At 34.3% G+C, this 19,738-nt stretch overlaps 1 protein-coding gene across 1 annotated transcript in view; it reads right to left on the bottom strand.

Annotated features, from left to right (window-relative positions):
* Positions 1 to 1,929, bottom strand: part of LOC110029899 (RNA polymerase II transcriptional coactivator KIWI-like) — a 22,274-nt gene extending 20,345 nt beyond the window's left edge. Inside the window, exons 1-2 of the mRNA XM_020732383.1 lie at positions 1,731 to 1,929; positions 1,551 to 1,656 (exon numbers count right to left, since the gene is read on the bottom strand). Coding sequence (XP_020588042.1) covers positions 1,551 to 1,656; positions 1,731 to 1,856 — 232 coding nt within the window. The 5' untranslated portion in view covers positions 1,857 to 1,929. The remainder of the gene's footprint in view (positions 1 to 1,550; positions 1,657 to 1,730) is intronic.
* Between the last annotated feature and the right edge of the window lie 17,809 nt (positions 1,930 to 19,738).

The following is a 19,738-nucleotide window of genomic DNA, read 5'->3' as shown; positions in this document are numbered from 1 at the left end:
TTTATTTTTTATTTTTTTTTTTTTTTTTTTTTTGTGTGTATGTGTGTATGTGTGCATTCCCCCGGTTCATTGGTTGCGGCTTTTGCTGTAAGTCCATCAGGTCGGGGCTTCGATCCCTGCGTAGGATCGATTTGCACACATGTCTAGAAGGGAGGTCTGCCCCTCGACATACATAAATACATAAATACATAAATACATAAATACATAAATACATAAATACATAAATACATAAATACATAAATACATAAATACATAAATACATAAATACATAAATACATATATACATACATATATAAATTTTTCTATATAAATTTAATAAAAATCTCAAGAGGAACATTAACCCGACCCACTCATTAGAACACATACACGTTCGAACCCAAACTCATAATTTGCTCATAATCACATTGAAGTTACCCATTAGAAATAAATCCATAGAGGATCAAAGCCACCGTGCACTGCTTATGGAACCATAGAAAAATTAACAAAGACAAGAGGGTCTTCTTTGCACTAGTTGTACTCGGATAGAGCCACCTGTTGCGGAGGGTTCATGAGAGGTTAGAGGAGTGAGGTTAGCATCGGTCAATAATGTTATCGGTCAGTACAGTCAAGCATAAATTAATAATATCAAATTATTTTAATATGCAAGTACATTACTTTTCACATATTGAATTATAATATATTCTTTCTATGTCAAATTAATCAATTTTTCTCCTTATTATTTTATTTTTTGGTTCATGTGATCAATAAGAGGAAGACCAAAAACATCAAAAAACATGGGCTCAATTCACAATGCTTAATGGAGTGTGTGGAGGATTTTATATTAACACAAACATTTTATTAATACATCATATCAACGTATTTTAAGCACAAAACAAGTGTTTTTACAATAAAATAAGATTTAAATTCAGAAAAAAAAAAACTCAAAATAATCACTGAGGGAGAAAACTGTGAGATGGATGGGCAGATGAACAATAAGTTTTATGAAAAATCATTTTACTTTCTTTAAAGTGGATTTCAAATATGATCTTCTCCAAGGGAAAAAGTAATACCAATCAATCAAAAGTTATGATGAGATGAAATTTTGAATAATTACAAATGTTTAAGAAATACATTTTTAAAACTATTGTCATCCGGTAAAGAAAAATTTATGACTCGTCTGATCAAAAGATACTAACATGGCCTGACAGAAAGCACAAACTCAAAAATAAATCACATGCATTGAAACTGTTTTTCAAGTTCAATTGATGGCAAGTTGTTGACGATACCTGCAGATGATGCCCATACTACATTCATTAATGACTCTACAATGGCACGTTTAATTTAAAACTTCTCAACAAAATAGACTCTTCTTTAAAGCGTTAAAATCGATCTATAAATGGATCTTTCTTACAAACAGAACCACCCAAAGCAGCTCTCGCGCAAAAAGAAAAGGAGAAGTAGAGTTTAAGGGTTGTAACCCAAAAACCCTCACGGGAAAACAACTAGCCAAAGGGACAACAAGTCGCAAACTGTTCAAAAGACTAAAGCGAGAAAACGGAGACAGAGGATACCTTTCCTCCCCGGGAGCTCCTTCCCCTCCTTTTCGTAGAACTCCCTGATATCAACAGCAGGCTTTCCCTGCCAGCACCGAACTGTAACCCTCCGCCTATTTGACAACTGAAACGAGTCCAAACCCCGCTATTGGATAGGAGAAGCAAGAGAGAGGGAATAAGGGGACAAAAAATGATTACCTCGCAGACAACAATGTCGCCATTTCCATCATCGGCGTCCGTTTTGGCGAGCTTCGCCGGCTGAACCGAGTCGCCATCGCCGTGATCGCCGTGATCGCCGGCCCGCTTCTTTCCCTTCTTCAACATTCTTTCGCGGAACCCTCAACGCTGACAAAACAGCTTTCCCGTCAAGCTGCTGCAAACTGAGGCAAGGGCGGGAGATGAAGGGGGCTTTATTTATCATATGAGTCGCGGGCTCCACAGTCTTCTGACCGTAATCCGATTGAGCAAATGGTGATCTTAATATTTTTTTGGCTAATAATTTTAATTAAGGGTATTAAGGGCCCTTTGGGGGAGCTCATTAGTGTCTGGCGGTATTTTCAAAATGCCCCATCACTATTTGTAAAACACATTTCAGACGCTTATCCGAAACCACGATTGGATTTTTACACTAAATGCAGGTCACGCGTGAAACTCTTAAGACGCATTTAGGATAAGCAACTTATTTGAATAAACACAAGCTGTCACAAATGTACCCTAAATTTTTAATATGAGATAGGATTTAAATTATATATAAATAAACATTACATTTCATTATTTCGTGCATGAACAACATGCAATTCTTTCGACATTGTATATCTTAAACAAAATAATTACATAACCATCCACATTTGAAACGTTGAATTTTATGAGAAAATAAAAGAAATGTCACACATAAGTTTCTAAATCATAATGGATATTTTAGATGATTGTTTATTAATTTTCAATTTAAATTTAACATATAAATTAGGTGATATTAATAATATTTTGTACTTGGTGAGTAAATCTAAGAGATAAATTTTCATAAATTTAACTAGAAAAGGATAAATTTGTCATCATAAAATTATAAATATAATCATTGTTACTTATAAAAATGTTTTATTATGAGTCTGTCTAAGAATTATGAGAAAATAGAAAATTTGAAGCAATGGAGTAAAGATTTTATGTCTTAGTATTATATAGAGATTTTACATACAAATAGAAATATAAAAACAAAGTACTAAGCTACACCAAGATTTTAGATAACAAATTTGAAAATTAAGAAAATAAAGTGGAGCCTATCCCTGGCAAAATGACCCAACATGCTCGTTGAGTTTACAAATATTAATTTTTTCTTATAATTAAAAAATAGGAAACTACGAAATATTGCACTTATTAGTAACTTATTCTTTAATGATTGTGGTGAGAGAAGACGACGAAGATGATGTTAAGTGATAATTGTTAGGTGATAAAGGTTGAACAATGATGATAATTGAACAACGATGATAAAAATTGTGCGACAGAAGACGGCTATAAATAAATGGTGATAAGTGATAGCAATATGACAATAATGATCAAACAATAACAATTGACAGATGATAATTGAACAATTATAATGAAAAGATAATTGTTAAGTGATGATGTTTGAAGTATAATGATTAGCTAATAATGGCTAAGTAATTATGGTGATAATTCATCATTTTGTTTTTTGTTTATTTTAATTTTTTATTATCTTGATACTAAACAACAATTAAAGATTTTAACAGGGTCATTATAAGAAACTTCTATTATAAATTTAAAAAATAACTTTTTTCGTCTTCCATTATTTTTGTAATATAAATTATCTATTATAAATGTTGGAAATGTATTTTTTGATTCTCATTAATTTTTTCTTATAAAATGTCATAAGTGATGTATAGAGAAATATAAAAAGCAGCTTTTTAAATTTCATCATTTTTTTGAATGGTAACTTCAAGTATGTGTTATAGTTTTTTCATACTCTCAATTTAGCTAAAAGTATTTTCAATATTTATTTTTGATGTATAAATCTTTCAAATAGTGCTAATGATTCTTCTCAATTTATAGAGAAGTAGTGATGGCTGGTAGTTAAGTGATTTATGTACTGCCTCACTTTCATGGAACTTTTATTAGTATATTATACAAATGAATTTCTTATTATTTTTCTTTGTGTTTCATATGCTCCAACTGCTCATACTCTTCGATAACTTTCATACATCCTCTTCCGAAGACTCTTATGTAAGAAAAAATTGATTTACTTCTCTGTGTGATTGGTGGGTCCTCCTAGCCACCCTTCATTGAATTTTAGTTCTTTAGATCTCCTCGAGATTCATGTTGACAAGTTTCTCATGTACATGTTTTAATTCTCTGATTCTCTTACATTATAAAAGTGATAGTTGTGACGAGAATAAGAAAATTGAATGTAAAAGCATATTCATTTTATTTGTAATTAGTGCTTAAATAATTACACACCCTAGATTTCTATTCTCATGATTTCTATAAATAGGGCTTCATCGGCGTGTTTGTTATTCACTTGTTCTTACATCATTGTGTCTTGGTCGGTCGACTTTCAGATCATATCCTTGGTGAGCAGCAAGAAACCTCGGATGATAACCCAAGTGAGGATATGATGAGTAGGGCATTTGGATTGTCTGTGTTGCGGGCTCGCCCCGAGGAAAAGAAGAATCCATAGAACGAGAAGAGGCCCAAAGGGAAGAAGAGGCCGGAAAGAGGAAACCGAATAGAGGGCCAAAGATAGACAAAGCAACTTGCCTACAAAAAGTGGACACGAATGAGCTAGTGGATGAAGTAGGGTCATCTGAATCATTGCAAGGCCTTCGACAAGGGAAAGATCGGGTGGAAGGAAGTAGGTTGGGTGACCCTATACTAGCACGTCAATCCAACCTCTTGTTGGAGCCCCTGTGCTTGAGATACAAGAAGCTTTTGATGTTCTGTTGTCGATTAGAGGGTATACGATCATGAGTGTTCCATCCCACCCGACGAAAGTTGTTCGTCATTTTGGTGGTCTGAGGTTGGTACGAAGAGACCCGATCTCCGTGGCTAAGAGGAATTTTTTTATATTCATTTAACGTTTTTAATGCAAAAAAGGCGGTGGAGATTTCCCCTCTAGAGGGCGATGGTCAGGGCTAGCCCTCAAGGTCGGTTGAGAGAACACCAACACCAGTCGAAAGCGAGGGAAACATGATCAATTGTCTAGCCAACACCTGAGGATTTTGCAAAGAAGTAAGCGATGGACTACGGAAGTCTGCTAGGTCATTGGCCTGTTACTTGGAAAAAATGGAACACTCATTTACTCGAGCAAACGAGATGCAGCGCGAGGAAGAGATAAAAGAGCGGTCAACATAACTAGTAGTCTTTAGGCTGAAGCATTCAGAGTCTACAACTCATCACTCGGTGCTGAGGAATGTTAGACTTGCTCGATGCTTTGATTCCAGCTTGAAGTGGAAAGTGTATGTAGATTTAGGTTTGGAGGAAAGGTTTCATACCAAAAGTTGCTTCGACTAAGACTTGTCTTGCTTGAAGCGGTGAATGAACCCATGTAAAATATTTTGTTTGAAGAAAATATAATTTTTAAAATTTTGTTAAAGTTGTTATTTCTATAATTATCTCTCTCGATTACTGAGTTTGTGTGATGCACTTTTCTGAAATAAAGATACGGTATTCCTACAATTTTGCTTCCTTTAGTGCCCTGTATAAAGGACTGAGGATTTATTTTTTGGTGTTGCAATCTCTGACTCTCTTTTGCCTCTTTCTCTCAGTTTCTCTTCTTTTTCCCTCTTTGCTTTCATCCTGATTGCTTCTAAATGTTTTTTCAATCTCTATGAGTCAATTTTAATGATCTAGTTGTCATTCATATCATCAGGGTATTTGTCTTTGTTGCAAGACACTTGAGCTTTTGATGTTGATGACTAGCTCCAAATTGTGGGAATATCTAATTAGGTAACCAATCAATTTGTTAAGGATCTTGTCTTCTATCTATACTAGTTACAGTGGGGTCTTTGACAATTATTCTACCATGAGATGTGATCGATCTTCGACACTTGTGGTATGATCTCGGCCCAAATCGTGTTGAATTTGATTGTTGTCATCATGAAGCATGTCATCTACTATCGTTGAGCTGGGGTCACATGGTAGCCGGAACTTTTCTACTTCATGTTCTCTTTTTTAGTTGAGTTGGACAACTGACGCTCCATAATTTACTGCGAAGTAAATTGGCCGCAAACTGCAAGTTTACATATCAAGTAACAATGCAGTCAAGGAGTATCGCACATCGATCCCACAAGGAAAGTATAAAATTTAATTTCACGGAAAAATCTCTAGTTTACTAATTTAGTTAACCTTCCTTGGCGGTTATCAAAAAGAGGTTTGAAATCCTATTCTAATAAAAATAAAGTAAATCGCAACCGCAGCCAGAGGAAATAGAAAAATGGGAAAGATCTCAAGAGTTCCTTCAAGATTGATGACAGTTGTGCCTATGTGATTTGAGTATTGTGATGATCGTGATTTTCTAAATATTTTCTTACATGATTGTTGAAAATCAAGGATGTGTTACCCCCTATGCCCATGTATATGTCAAAAAAGCCTATAACCAATGAAGTTGAGGCTTTCTCAATCCCTATGACATTCTTCATGATTATTCTAATCCCTAGAAAGATTGCAGATTTTCACTATAATATGTCATTCTGTCACATGTCAGTGGTTAACTCTTTATTTCCACTATACGACGGTTAAAAGTCGTAGTTTCATGAAACATTTTAACATCTAGTTGTCAGACAATATAGGTCATGAAAGCACGGAACATCAACTAAAAAAACATCTTTGAAAACAACAACACAAATCGCTACTCCTACATCACAAAGATGCCAAGAAAAGTTAAGCAACACATTAGCGAGAAAACCACAAATTCAAAATCCATGTAGATTTTCATTGTAAGAAATAAACATAAATAAAAACATACAATAAAATTTGTTCTCTCCACAAATGCATCACATATTCCTCTCATACAATAGATCTCTCAAGAGCTCACAATAATTTAATGTTGGAAACTCACATCTTGAGGTTCCAATCAAAAGGAAGGAAAAAAATCATAGAGGAATTTTTTCTCTGATAAAAAATCTACCTTTCTTACAGCCTCCAACCACCCATGTTGCCCTAAGATCAATCTCATGCATTAATTTATGGGCAAAGCTCAACAAGGTCAAGAAAATTCTTGCCAAAATAAGTTCTGCGAACTGGCACGGGTGCGTCAAAGCTGGCCCGAGGGCACCGTGATTACAGTGTGGGAGTGTGGAAGGTTGAACAAATGAGTGGTCATGGTTGCATGGGATCTGGCATGGGTGCAAGATGGAGTTTAAGCAGGAAATGGTGATGAATCAGGTTTTGCAGTCAGATAAATTCAAATTCATGATTGTGGTCATGTGGGTATAATCATATGCCTAAAAGGAATAATGATAGACTGACGATGCTATTTAGATTTCTCATAAGAAACAACAAAAATAGTTCAATTGTCAGAAATTTATAGTGGCGGTGAGCAGTGGAGCATCAACTTTTAGATCTGGTGTGGGGCTAGAGGTTCGTATTTTATCTATTCCATTTCCTATGCCGCATATTTGATTCAAATAATCTCCATTGGCGAGTTAATACTCATCGAAAGAAACGTTCTTTCATGGATGCAGGACCATTCAGAGAAAATGTCTGGAGTGTGGGCATTGTGGTGAGCGATGCTGAGGAGGAGTCAAAAGAGGGGCTAGGTGCATAGTCAACGACTCCTTTGTCCGTTGCTACAAGCTTCACTGGTTTGAAGGAGAGAGGGGAAGCTTATCGACCCTCTTAGTGGCTCGATCCAAATTTGAACTAGGGTCTAAGTATATTGCTTTAAATGAAGATATCTGTCATAGGAAGGGGAAAGGCTTTGGCTACTGACTCAATGATCTCGGTTCCCCCGCCTTTTGAAGAAAGGAAAAAGGGGATCGCACTTGAATGAATTCCATACAGAAAGAGTGATATCTACTTTATTTTTCTTCGACACATGTTAAATGTCGTGCATATTCAAATATTTAATAATTTAAATAATCATGTATGTCATTGGAAGCAGTGGACTCTCCGGAATGATAGAAATATGGCTTCATGATGAGTGAAATTATGCAAATCAAGAAATATTGGATATTTGCAATGATTTATGATTAAAACTAATAAATCTTTCTCCTATCAAACCTGAAGATTATATAGGGGGTATATTAAATATAGGGTCTTCAAATTTCTATAAGAGCAAACTCCTATAATTAATTACATCTTAAGAAATTAAAGTTTCTTAAGAAAACTCTCGTCAAGACTTTGGTTTTGTCCTCAAAAAATTTCTAAGTTAGGTTTCCATGATCGGTCATTGCATTTCCAAATGGTGAAGGCTGAAATATTGAATAGTTATTATCAGAACCCAAAGCAATAAAAAGGTAGGAGATGTCGAAGATACTGAGCAGCTCGGTGAAATCTCTATCATCTTATTGTTTGGCTTTCATGTTTTTTAATAAAATTTAATATTTCATCCTAATGTTTTATTAGAATTTTAAGGCTTGCATTGCATGACAGACACTCATGCAAAAATTCTAAGGCAAGGATATACGTCATACCTAGATGAACAACCTTAGAATCCTAAGATGAAGTTCGCCGAAAGAAGTAACACTTTGGGGCCCTAATTTATGGAAGAGAAAACATAAAAGGCAATGGACATACAAACCTTGTTGGAAAGGACCACCATCCAAACCACCTAAACACAAGTAAAACCATTCATGACAGGTCTTAATGATGTAAGATAAGTTGGGTTGTTGTTTTATTTAGAATAATATGTCTTATGACTTGACTACAAATCATGTTACCTAAGTACGTATGGTATTCATAATGTCCAATGGCTAGTGCAAGTATATTTTCAAAACTTCAAATTTAAATGTTCTAAGTCTCACTTCACTCAAGTTTTTTATTATGTTTGATTAGTGTTGAATGTGTTGAAGCGGGCTTTATAATGGTTTATGCAAATCCTTGATGATGAAAGCATAGAAGCTTCATTCAAAAAAGGTCAATCAATATGCGCAGACAGAACTCACCTTATAAGGTGTGGTTCTCACGAGTCAAACCACTCCATTATGTGCAATGAGTGAGGGTTTAAAGACAAGGAATATAATTGATGTGTTATGTGCATGCCTACGAGTCGTGTTCTTGTTCTTATTCTTAAATTGAAAAGATATTTATACTCAGCTTTATTTATTGTCACTCAAGACTATTTTTATATGCATAATATTTTTTTATGGGAGTGAATGCAATAATTTTTTAGTTTAGTTTTGGTTGTGAGTTTCTCTTTGAAATATTTAGTTGCAGTTGTTTACTTGGTTGTGGTAGAAAATTTAATTCTCAGGTAAGTCTATATGTAACCCATACAAAAGGCACAAATGTAAATATCGACCTATAATGTAGTTAGACCTATCGAATAAACATAGACAAACTGATAATGTGGGTGTCAATCCTAAATCTATGTTAGACTCGTTGAATGACATCATCAGATTTATCGTCGATGGTTTAATTAAGGTTCATCCTTCAGTTGGTGTTTCATTTTCTTTTGGATAGTTTGAATGCTAATAGTTAGTAGACCATACCACTTCTTAAACCTACAAAAGAAGCAACGACTAAAAAGGTATATCTTAGGTTACTACAACAACTTATTTTAATTATAGCAACCCTGCAAAATAAAGTAAACACATCCTAACAACATGCAAAGTAAATCTATTACAATAATTTACTTTTAGCAGTCTCGCAAAACAAAGTTATTTTATTAGTTAATGCACGAGTTAATCATAGTGAATGTATATAAAGTAAATATTTTGTGATATTTAAAGTGGGTGAATTTGTAAGTTTAAATTTTGATTTAAAACAACTCAATCAAGATGCCCATGTCTTTCCATCACATCAGGGTTATCAGGTTCCTTGATTTACTTAGCCCAAAGAGGTAGTTAAGTTTACTTAGATAAAAAGATTCTTATCAACAACAATAGGTTGAATCGCCTAAGAGATCTCCGTACACCCGAATAGCAGGGTTAAAGTTGCGATCGGTGATTTATGTTCATTATGATATCATTTAAGTTTTGATGTATTTTTTTTGATTTTATGGTGTTGAAAAGTTTAGGTTGTTTAAGCTTCTTAGCTGATTAATTTTTTATGTGATATTCATTGTTTTTTTTATAGGATGACATGATCAATATTCCATGGTTCCATCGTCCCGAAATCGCTAGGGTTTGTGGTTTGATTGGTCACAAGTGACCGGAAGGTTCTTTATTAGCAATAATGCTAGTCGAAAGAGATATGTTGACCCGATGGAAACTGTCCAGCAGACTAAAAATTTTCACAGGCCTTTGCTTGAGCGACGAACAAAGTCGAGCAGAATGAACCCGACCTCAACATTCACCGAAGGGTCTCAAATTGATGTCTTGTACTATAGGACTCAACACATACATCAAGCAATGTCTCTTAACACTTGAGCAAACATCTTACGCTTGGGCAATAAAAAATGGATGCCAACAATAAAGTAACGGGATCTCCCAATGGAGTGAATTAGAGAATAACCCCCTTCATCAGTTTGTACTAACTTCAGTTTCATTGACTTCACTATTGACCCATGTTTAGAGGAAAAAAAATTTCTTTTATGTTTCATACATGCAATATTCACATAAATCCAAATTTTTTATTTCAAACCACAAAGTTTTTTCTTTGAAAATATGGACTTCATGGCTCTCTCACTCATAGAGACAAGTTAGTGGTGTCATAGGCCTACATCCATTTTGGTTTCAGTCACATCAATAAAGTCTATCATCTCATTTATCAGGTAAAGAGTACTTTCAATATTATTTTGAGCCATCACCATTGCCCTCTAGTCACCTTCCATGAATCACATGTGAAAGTAGTCATGAACCCTGACTTTGCTAGCTGGCACATTGAGATCGGATCTATCTTCAAGCTTAAACATTTCTAACTTCAACAAGCTTCTAAGCAGTTTCATTTAAAAAATTGCTATCCACATCACGTTTTCTAGGATATTGTATTCATTTTTTTCCTAAATAAACCTTCCTCAAATCTCTCTGAGTGTAATTTTAGAATACCTTTTTGTTGGAACATGTGTGAAAATTAGAACCTTAATCTACTATGAAATAGTCAACATTGAGTAGGAATAACTCCAGATAGTCATCTTGAATTGATAATGTGGAGACATTTGTAGAGAGATTCCTTTCTTGGTCTTCACCACCAAATTTCCTTTTAGCTTTGCATTTGTTCATGAAATGACGTTTATTTCCAAAGTCTTGACATTCTTCTATATCATTTCCTTTGCTTGAATCAAACTCTTCTCCTATACTTGAATCTATATCTGCTTGTATTTGTGTTCAAATTTCTTTATGTTTTCAACATTCAATGCATAATTGATCCGCCCACGGTGTGTATATGTCACAATGACACAAGTCTTGGTATTCTCACTAGAAACATGATCCACTCCTTGGTAGATTGATTAAGTCCCTAAAAGTTAAATATTTTTACACATTGGGGTTTCACACACAAGTATACGTAACATTTCAATAATACAGGACTTAAATTGATCCAGATGTCAATCCAACAAGAAAAGGGGTAATGGTTATAATCAGATGAGTTATATTCTAGTGTGGTAAGGGTCTTAATTTGAAATGTATTTTAAAGTGGTCTTTCTAACAACTACTCCTAAATTATTGTGCTAAGTTAAAAAGGCTAATTATAAATATTCTAACTAGGTTGGTGGATATCAAGATATGAAAGATACCAATCACTTGTGAGTGTATATGTAGATATGTAAGATAGGATACTAAGACTCTAATGTTGGTGGTGACAATAAGAGCATGATTATATGTTACCCTCTTCCGAGTGTATAATGTTACCATCTTCCGAGTGTATAACGAAGTTTAGTTTAACTTGGTAAATGTTTCTTTTTGTCACTGGAGAATCTTCAAAGTTAAATCCCCTCAAAACTTATCTCCTTATCTAATTGTATTGGCCTATAAAATACTTTTTCTTCCCCCATAGGTTCAACGTGGTTTTCCTACTTGAAAAAGTCATAGTCCTCCCAGATCGTTATGGGTTCGCAATAAGTTTTAACACACCAATTGCTCAAATTGATTAGTAAATAAAACATGAAGTAAAAAACATCACATTAGGATTATAAGGTTGATTCTATAAGTATCTTTGCATCCTACATAACCTAAACATGCATCACAAGAGGAAGGTAAAGGAAACATCCTCACTAAGCATGAAGAAGAACATGGAAACCATCATCAAATAACAAAATAAATCCACTAAATATGTGTCACAACCAATTACAAGATAATTGTAAAAGCACTACTTAGCAATTCTTCCAACAATGGATCCAACTCTTTCTTGCTCTGATGTAATAGTTCCCCTATACAATATTCTCTCAAGATTCTCATCAAACACTAAAGAAAGATGATAAAAATACAAACTCTAATATTCTCCACACCTTCTTTGGATTCTCTCAGCACTTCCCAAATGTTCCTCTCTTTCTCCTCCACCCCCTTGTGTCAAATCCTCGTCCGAATGGCTACAAATTTGCGGTTGAGCAACTGCAAAAAAACCGTCATTCCTTGGCGCCCAGAACTATCGCCTAGGCACCTCATTCTCTATTCGGTACATAGAGAGATGATGCATAGGCACCCAAAATATCGTGCCAAGGTGCCTAAATAGAGTGTCATGGTGCCCAGAATCAGACACCTAGGCGTCAGTTGTGTGAACTCTTAATTTACTCTGTTCAACTCTTTTTCGCTCATATTTCATCCTGCTTCACTCCAAGTGTTCCACCTGTTTTACCTGCATGAAAAATACAAGAATACCTTTATTTAAAGTACATTTTTATCAAAAATAAATATAAAAGACTAAAGAGATTAAGCATGTTTTAGGACATTATAAAATCCTTCAAACTTAAACGTTATTTGTCATAAAGTAACACTATAACTTTAAAAACCATTTTTATTAACTTTTGACAATGAGTTTCATTAGATTTCCTATAGTTTTGCCCTAGGAATGTTATAGTGCAATTTAAAAGAATTTTTAGTGAATCAGAATAGGACTATGGTATAAGAAAATCTAGTATTCACTACATGAATCCTAATTTTCTATATATGTCAAAATTAATTGTAATTTGACAAACTTTGGATTCCTATAAAGCATAAAATATAGAATTTGAAGAACTCTATTAATAAAGAATTGACTAATACATTTATGAAATAAAAACAAGCTTAGGGTTGCAACTAAGTATTCTCCTTTAAGAAGATTCAAGTGAAACCAATTTTTTATTAGGCTTGTTCTCAAGCTTCTCCCTAGTTTTTTTTTTCTTTCTTGTCTTCTTTTTCTTTTTCTTTTTCTTTTAGGATCTTTCTAAACCTTATACTTTTATGTGAGGATTACTATATTTGGATATGCTTTAAATAGTTTTGAATTTTACTATCATCTTCTTAAATTTAAAAACTCATCACATTTATTCACTTGTTAATAGTGTGTATTAGTTAAAAAATAATTTTAAATTGAGTCTCAATTTTTTAAAAGTATTTATCTAAGAATCCTAATTTTTAAAAAATAAAATTATTTCCTATTATAAGTAGTAAAATCATATTCCTATCATATCCTATTAAATACCTTAACCCTCGTACAATCTATTTCATTAAAAAAAAGTTAATTAAGTCTATTATATCATTCTCAAAATTAAAAGGATGGTGCTCTAAAGATAACATCGCAAACCATAAATCATTTTAAAGTGATATCAATTTTAAATAAACGCTATTGAGGACAAATAAAGTTATGCCTTACAAAAATTTTCTGACGCCCCTTCCCCGCATTTTTTAAGCATTTACAACATTTAATACAAAATATAAGCAAGGAGAAAATAAAATTGAATTAATTTCTACCACAAAAGTTTAACATGAAAAATATACATGTACACACAAAAAAGACAAGTATTTAGCAACAAGTGAATCGTGAATCTCAGTTCAACATGTTTTAACATGAAAAATGCATTAAAAAGATCTACTATATCACTTCTCTATATAATCTAGAGCAACAAGAAATACTGATCTAATACATCAAAATAAAAAGTTAATACACCAGTATCTCAACAACAACAGTGGAAATTAAACATATAGAAACATCAAATCTAATCCTACTAACATACAATCAAACAATCCACACGCAATCCTAACGTCCACAATCAACATCAAATAATCCAATCCACACAAACAACAAAAACAATACACTACAAATAGTTGCAACTAAATAACAAACTAACACATATGTACCTTGGGTTACCTCCCAAGAAGAGCTTGGTTTAACATCGTCAACCTAATGAATATATATTCCTCCAGAATAAAAATTTTAATTTAGTAATCCTCAATCAATTTTCCAATCTTTTGTTGATCTTGGAATTTCTACTAAATCTTTAAATTTCTATTTTTATTGTAACTTATTATTTTTAGCTAAATAATAATCATCTTAAGGGCATGTAGATGATCAATTCAAATTATTGTTCTTAATGGTTCTTTTTAAATCTAATATTCTCCCAATAATTTTCTTTATCTGTATACTAATGTCTTTCTTCAAAGTTATAAGAAATAGATCCCTATAAGATAGTTTAAGGTCTTCTAAATTTTGGGTCGGGTTCTCTTTAGGTTTTTTAGATTCCTTAGGAATTTCTTCCATAAATCTTTCGGTCTCCTCTTCTCTTTTCTCAACTCAACATTCTCTTTAATCATTTCTTCTTGCTCTCTTCCATTCCTTGACTTTATTGCTTTCAATTGCTCACTATTTTTCTCCATAAAATTCAATTCGGTGCTACTAGGAAGAATCCCTTGAGGACGATTGCTGAGTGAGTTAGCAATTCTCCCCATTTGATTTTTTATATTCCTAATTGCAGCCCATTAGCTTTGCATCTAGACTCCCAATTTGAAGAACAACCTCTTCTAATAATAGCTTCTTCTCCTTAAGTGTGGGTTTGAGTTAAATACAAGAGGAAAATAAGGACTAAAGTCAGATTTACCTAGGTTACTCCAATTACCATTAGGATTAACTTAATTATTGCCCCATGGTTGGTTTCCTTCTCCATAATTGTTATTCCAGTTAAAGTTGGGATAATTCTTCCAGCATGATTAGTAATAATTAGAATGTGGGTTATTTGAGTGATTTTTTATTATATGGATAATTTTAAAAGAGGTAGTATCGATCAACTGTCCGAATGTACTTTCCTCAATGAATGGAGGTGCTTGAAGTTGACTCATGCTAATTGAGAAGTTAAAGTAGTCAACACATCTGTTTCACGAATATTTGCTACCTTATTGGGGTTTACTCTATCGGAGGGTCATTGAAATTTGTTGGTGGTCATCTCTTCTATAAGAGAATAAGCCTTCTTAAATGATTTCGACATAAGCGAACCATCAACGGAAACGTCAATGATTGCTCTTAAAGAAGCAACTAATCTATAATAGAAGGTTTTAATAATAAGCTAATAGGGTAGTGCATGATTTGAACACTTCCTAAGAAGTTCGTTAAATCATTTCAAAGCCTCATAAATTGATTCACCTTTAGGTTGATAAAAAAACATGATATCATCACTCAACTTAGTGATTTCAGATGGTCGAAAATACTTTGCTAGAAAATTCTAGGTTAAATCCCCCTACGTTCTAATTGAATCCGGTGCTAATGAATTAAGTCACATTTTGGTTTTATCCCTTTGCTAAAAGGGATAGAGTATAAGTCTAACAACATCATTGGAGACACCGTTATACCTGAATCTAGGGCATAATTCTAAGAAACTAGCTAAATGTAAGTTATGGTCTTCAGAGGAGGATCCTCCAAATTGATTATCTTGCACCATTAGAATAATTGCAGGATTAAGTTCAAAAGTGTTAGCCTTTACAGTCGGGGTTTGTATACTTAAGTGGATACCATCCACCGTAAGGTTCACATAATCCCTTAAAAGTTTATTAGCATTATGATCATTAACTGAATCTTTGTTAACTTGTTGATCAAACCTTTCTACAATAGATTCTTTGAGTTCTCTCTGATTTTTAATCCTCCTAAAAGTTCTATCTAGTTCTAAGTCAAATGGTTCAAGGTCTGCAACACTTGAATTACGCATTCACTCTAAAGACTTAACTAATAGAAGATATGTCTGGTATATCAAGCAATCAAAAATATTTTTGTATTTTATATATTTTTAAAAATAAACACACAATAATTAAACACACTAGATAATAACACTACAATTTTTAAATCTAAGTCTTGCATGTTTGATTAAAAACCTCTTAAAGGATTATTTACCGTTGCTTCCCCTGCAACGGCGCCAGAAACATGATCCACCCACCGCGTGCCTATGTCACATTGAATAAGTCCTTATATTCTCACAAGAAACTTGATCCACTTTTTGGTAAATTAATTAAGTCCTTAAAGTTAAATATTCTTACACACTGAGGTTTCACACACAAGTATACATATTGTTTCAGTAATACATGTCTCTAATTGAGTCCAGATATTGATCCCATAAGAAAGGTGGTAATGGTTCTAATCAAATGTGTTCTACTCTACTACGGTAAGGGTCTTAGTTTGGAATGTAATTTAAAGTGATCTTTCTAACAACCACTCCTAAATTACTGCGTTAAGTTAAAGAAGGCTAATTCCAACTATTCTAGTTATCCAAACTAGGTTGGTTGATATCAAGATATGAAAGGTACCAATCTCTTGCGAGTGCATATGTGGATACGTAGGATAAAATACTAATAATCTAATGCTGCTAGTGACAATAGTAACATGAGTCTAGGTTACCCTCTTCCGGGCATGTGACGAAGTTACGTTTAACTCAGTAAATGTTTCCGTCTGTCACCCTAGAAACTTCTAAGTTAGACCCCCTCAAAATTTATCTCCCTATCTAATTGTATTTACTTATGGAGTACTTCTTTTTCCCTCATAGGTTTAATGTGGTTTTCCTAGTTGATAAAGCCATAGTCCTTCTGAATCGTTATGGGTTCGCAACAAATTTTAGCACACTAATTGACCAAATTGATTACTAAATAAAGCATGAAATAAAACCATCACATTATGAGTGTAAAATTGTTGTTATAAATATATTTGCATCCTACATAACCTACACATGTATCACAAGAGAAAGGTAAAGGAAACCTACTCACTAAGCATGAAGAAGAACATGAAAACCATCATCAAATCACAAAACAAATCCAGTAAGTATATGTCACATTACAAGACAAATGTAAAAGTAATACTTAGTTTTTCTTCCAACAATGGATCCAAGTCTTTCTTGCTCTGATGTAATACTTCCTCTTTACAATATTCTCTCAAGATCCTCACCAAACACTCAAGAAAGATGGTAAAAATATAGACTCTAGTCTTCTCCACACTTTCCTTGGCTTCTGCCAGCACTTCCCAGACGTTCCTCTCTTTTTCTCCTCTGCCCCCTTATGTCAAATCCTTGCTAAAATGGTTTAAAACAACAAAAATAACTCCAAATTCGAGGTTGATCAGGTGCAGAAAAACTGTCGTGCCTTAGCGCCCAGAACTAGCGCCCAGGCGCCGTCTTCTTTGTTTGGTGCGTAGAGACTTGGCGCCTAAGCACCCAGAAACTGGTGCCAAGACGCCTGAATGGAGTGCCTTGGTGCCCAGAATCCAGCGCCAAGGCTCTAGTTGTTTGAACTCCCTATTTGCTCCGTTTTGCTCATTTTCGCTCCTTTTCCATCCCGCTTCGCTCCAAGTATTCCACTTATTATACCTGCACGAAAAACACAAGAATACATTTCTTTAGAATGCATTTTCATAAAAAATAAATATAAAATATTATGGAAATTAAGCACGCTTTAGGACATATCAATAACCATAAGATTCACGTTTAATGACTTTTTGCGAACTTCTTCATTCAATACAAACCCCACAATGTTATGAAAGTTCAAATTCATATTTCTATAAGTGCTACTTGTCATAGTGACCAAACGATCTCAGTTGTTTGACAATGAAGATAACATTAATAGTCCTCATATCTTATAAGCAAATTTGATCCCACAAAACATAACTAACTCATTATAATATTGAGATTGTTTAGCTGTTCTACCGCTAAGCTACATTCCACCATCTTCATGTTGAAAAATTCTTTATTAGAAAAGCTTTCTTATGAACAAAATATTTTTAGTACATTTTTTTAGTGCCACCATGATATTCATCATTATTTTTTTTCTTCATTCACTATATTAAATGCAACAAAGAAATCAAACATAGGTCCGTTCGATCCAACACCATCCGTTCCTTTTTGGTCATTGATTCAAGCTTCATGGTGATTTTTTAAGTGTTATATATATTTTTATGCAACAAATCCTCCAATTCCATCTTCTAGAACACGAATTTGGATCCATTAAACTTCTCCACTTTGTATCTTAATTCATCGGCCATTGCTCCCGCTGGAATCAAACACCCTTCTGTGTTCCTATTTGTTGGGATGAAATATCCAACTCAGCATTTCAATTAATTAGAAATCAAAACTTCATCACATAATATGGTCACACTATAGCAGTTGAATTTTCTCTTCAAGATAATTCGCTCTAAATCCTCTTTTGATCCCACAAGAGAAATTGAGCTCGCCTCTCCTAAATAAGTCATTATAGGGTTCACTATGTGCATTAGAGATGTCGTTGCTTGGAATCATGGAATTTAATCCGAACTGTATAGATAATACCACCTGACACGCTAGTGCCAGTTTTGGACATAGGGGCGGCCCAAAAAAAATGGAGCTGAGGTGTTGTTTGCTCGGGAACCAAGGCTGTCTCACATGGTGCAGGGGCGCCTCTCTGCCCTGACATCTGAAGGCCCCTGCTATGGCTAACTGCTACCCGTTGTTTCCAATGAAGCCTCCCGCTCAACAATATATAACACTTTAGCTTTATTTCTTACATACATGTCACTTCACTTAGACGTGTAAATATGAATTTAAATTTTAAAAAATTGAAATAGTGACGTCTCTTTGTGAGCATGGGGGCTGCTTTGTTGGTTGGAAAAGTAATGCGGTATAAAATGAATGAAATGTTTAAGTAATATATTATTTTTGAAATACTTTGAGGTTGTTTGGTTTACTATTAAAAGAAATGGATGATTTCATTTTTTTTAATTTGAATTAAATGAAAATAATGCATTTCAATATATTTAGAAAGTAATGCGTTGGCTAGCAAGGGTGAGCGACTATGACGGGTGGCGACGGGTAGCCTGTGGAGGGGGGGCGATGGTGGTTGATAGCGGTCGGTGGACTGTGGTACCAATGAAGGTGGGAGAAGGGAGGGTGGGTGGTGAGGGTGGCGGTGGGTAGCCTGTGGAGGGGGGAGATGGTGGCTGACAACGGTCGGTGGACAGTGGTGCCGACGAAGGTAAGAGGTGAAGGTGGCAGTGGCCAGTGGGTAGCCTGTGGAGGGGGGTGATGGTGGCTGATAGTGTTTGGTGGACTGTGGTGCCGACGAAGGTGGGCGGTGAAGGTGGGGGATGTCGATTGGCGACAAACACGAGTGATTGACGACGAGCGCAAGTGGCCAGTGGTCGTTGGCGGAAATTAGTGACGGAGGCAGTAATATATGATGATTTAGGCGGCACGAGGTGTGGTTACCAAGGATGTTTTATTTTAAGTTGTGTGAAAAAAGGTGCAAATTTCACGTACAATGGTATTCTACATTGAATTAAAATTTCTTTTAAACAAAGTGTTAAATTTCTATAATGCTTACATTAGGAGCATCAGACACCCGTAATGCTATTGACTGAATAATCTTTAAAATTTTGAGAGATATAAATATAAGTAAAATTTAGGTGTTAGCAATACAAATACATAAAATTAGATGGTACAATGGCATGCCTGTAAATTATTTATTTGGAATTAAACTAATATTAGAAAATTATTTATTTTGAATATAACTTGTAATTTCTCTCACACAGAACCTTTCCACATTCTAACCCCGAAAATCATTTATTTCGAATTTAACGTATTTTATAATTAAAAAAAAAATTTCTCCGGCATCACGAGATTGTCACGTGCTCTCAGCTGTATGAAACCCTACTCTTCATGGCGGGAACACAATTCCAAGCTACCAAAG

The sequence above is a fragment of the Phalaenopsis equestris genome, unplaced genomic scaffold, assembly GCF_001263595.1.
Source record: "Phalaenopsis equestris unplaced genomic scaffold, ASM126359v1 Scaffold000609, whole genome shotgun sequence".
In the NCBI taxonomy this organism is placed as follows: Eukaryota; Viridiplantae; Streptophyta; class Magnoliopsida; order Asparagales; family Orchidaceae; genus Phalaenopsis; species Phalaenopsis equestris.
Note: the sequence above shows the minus strand (reverse complement) of the source record. Positions and strands in the feature narration are given on the sequence as shown.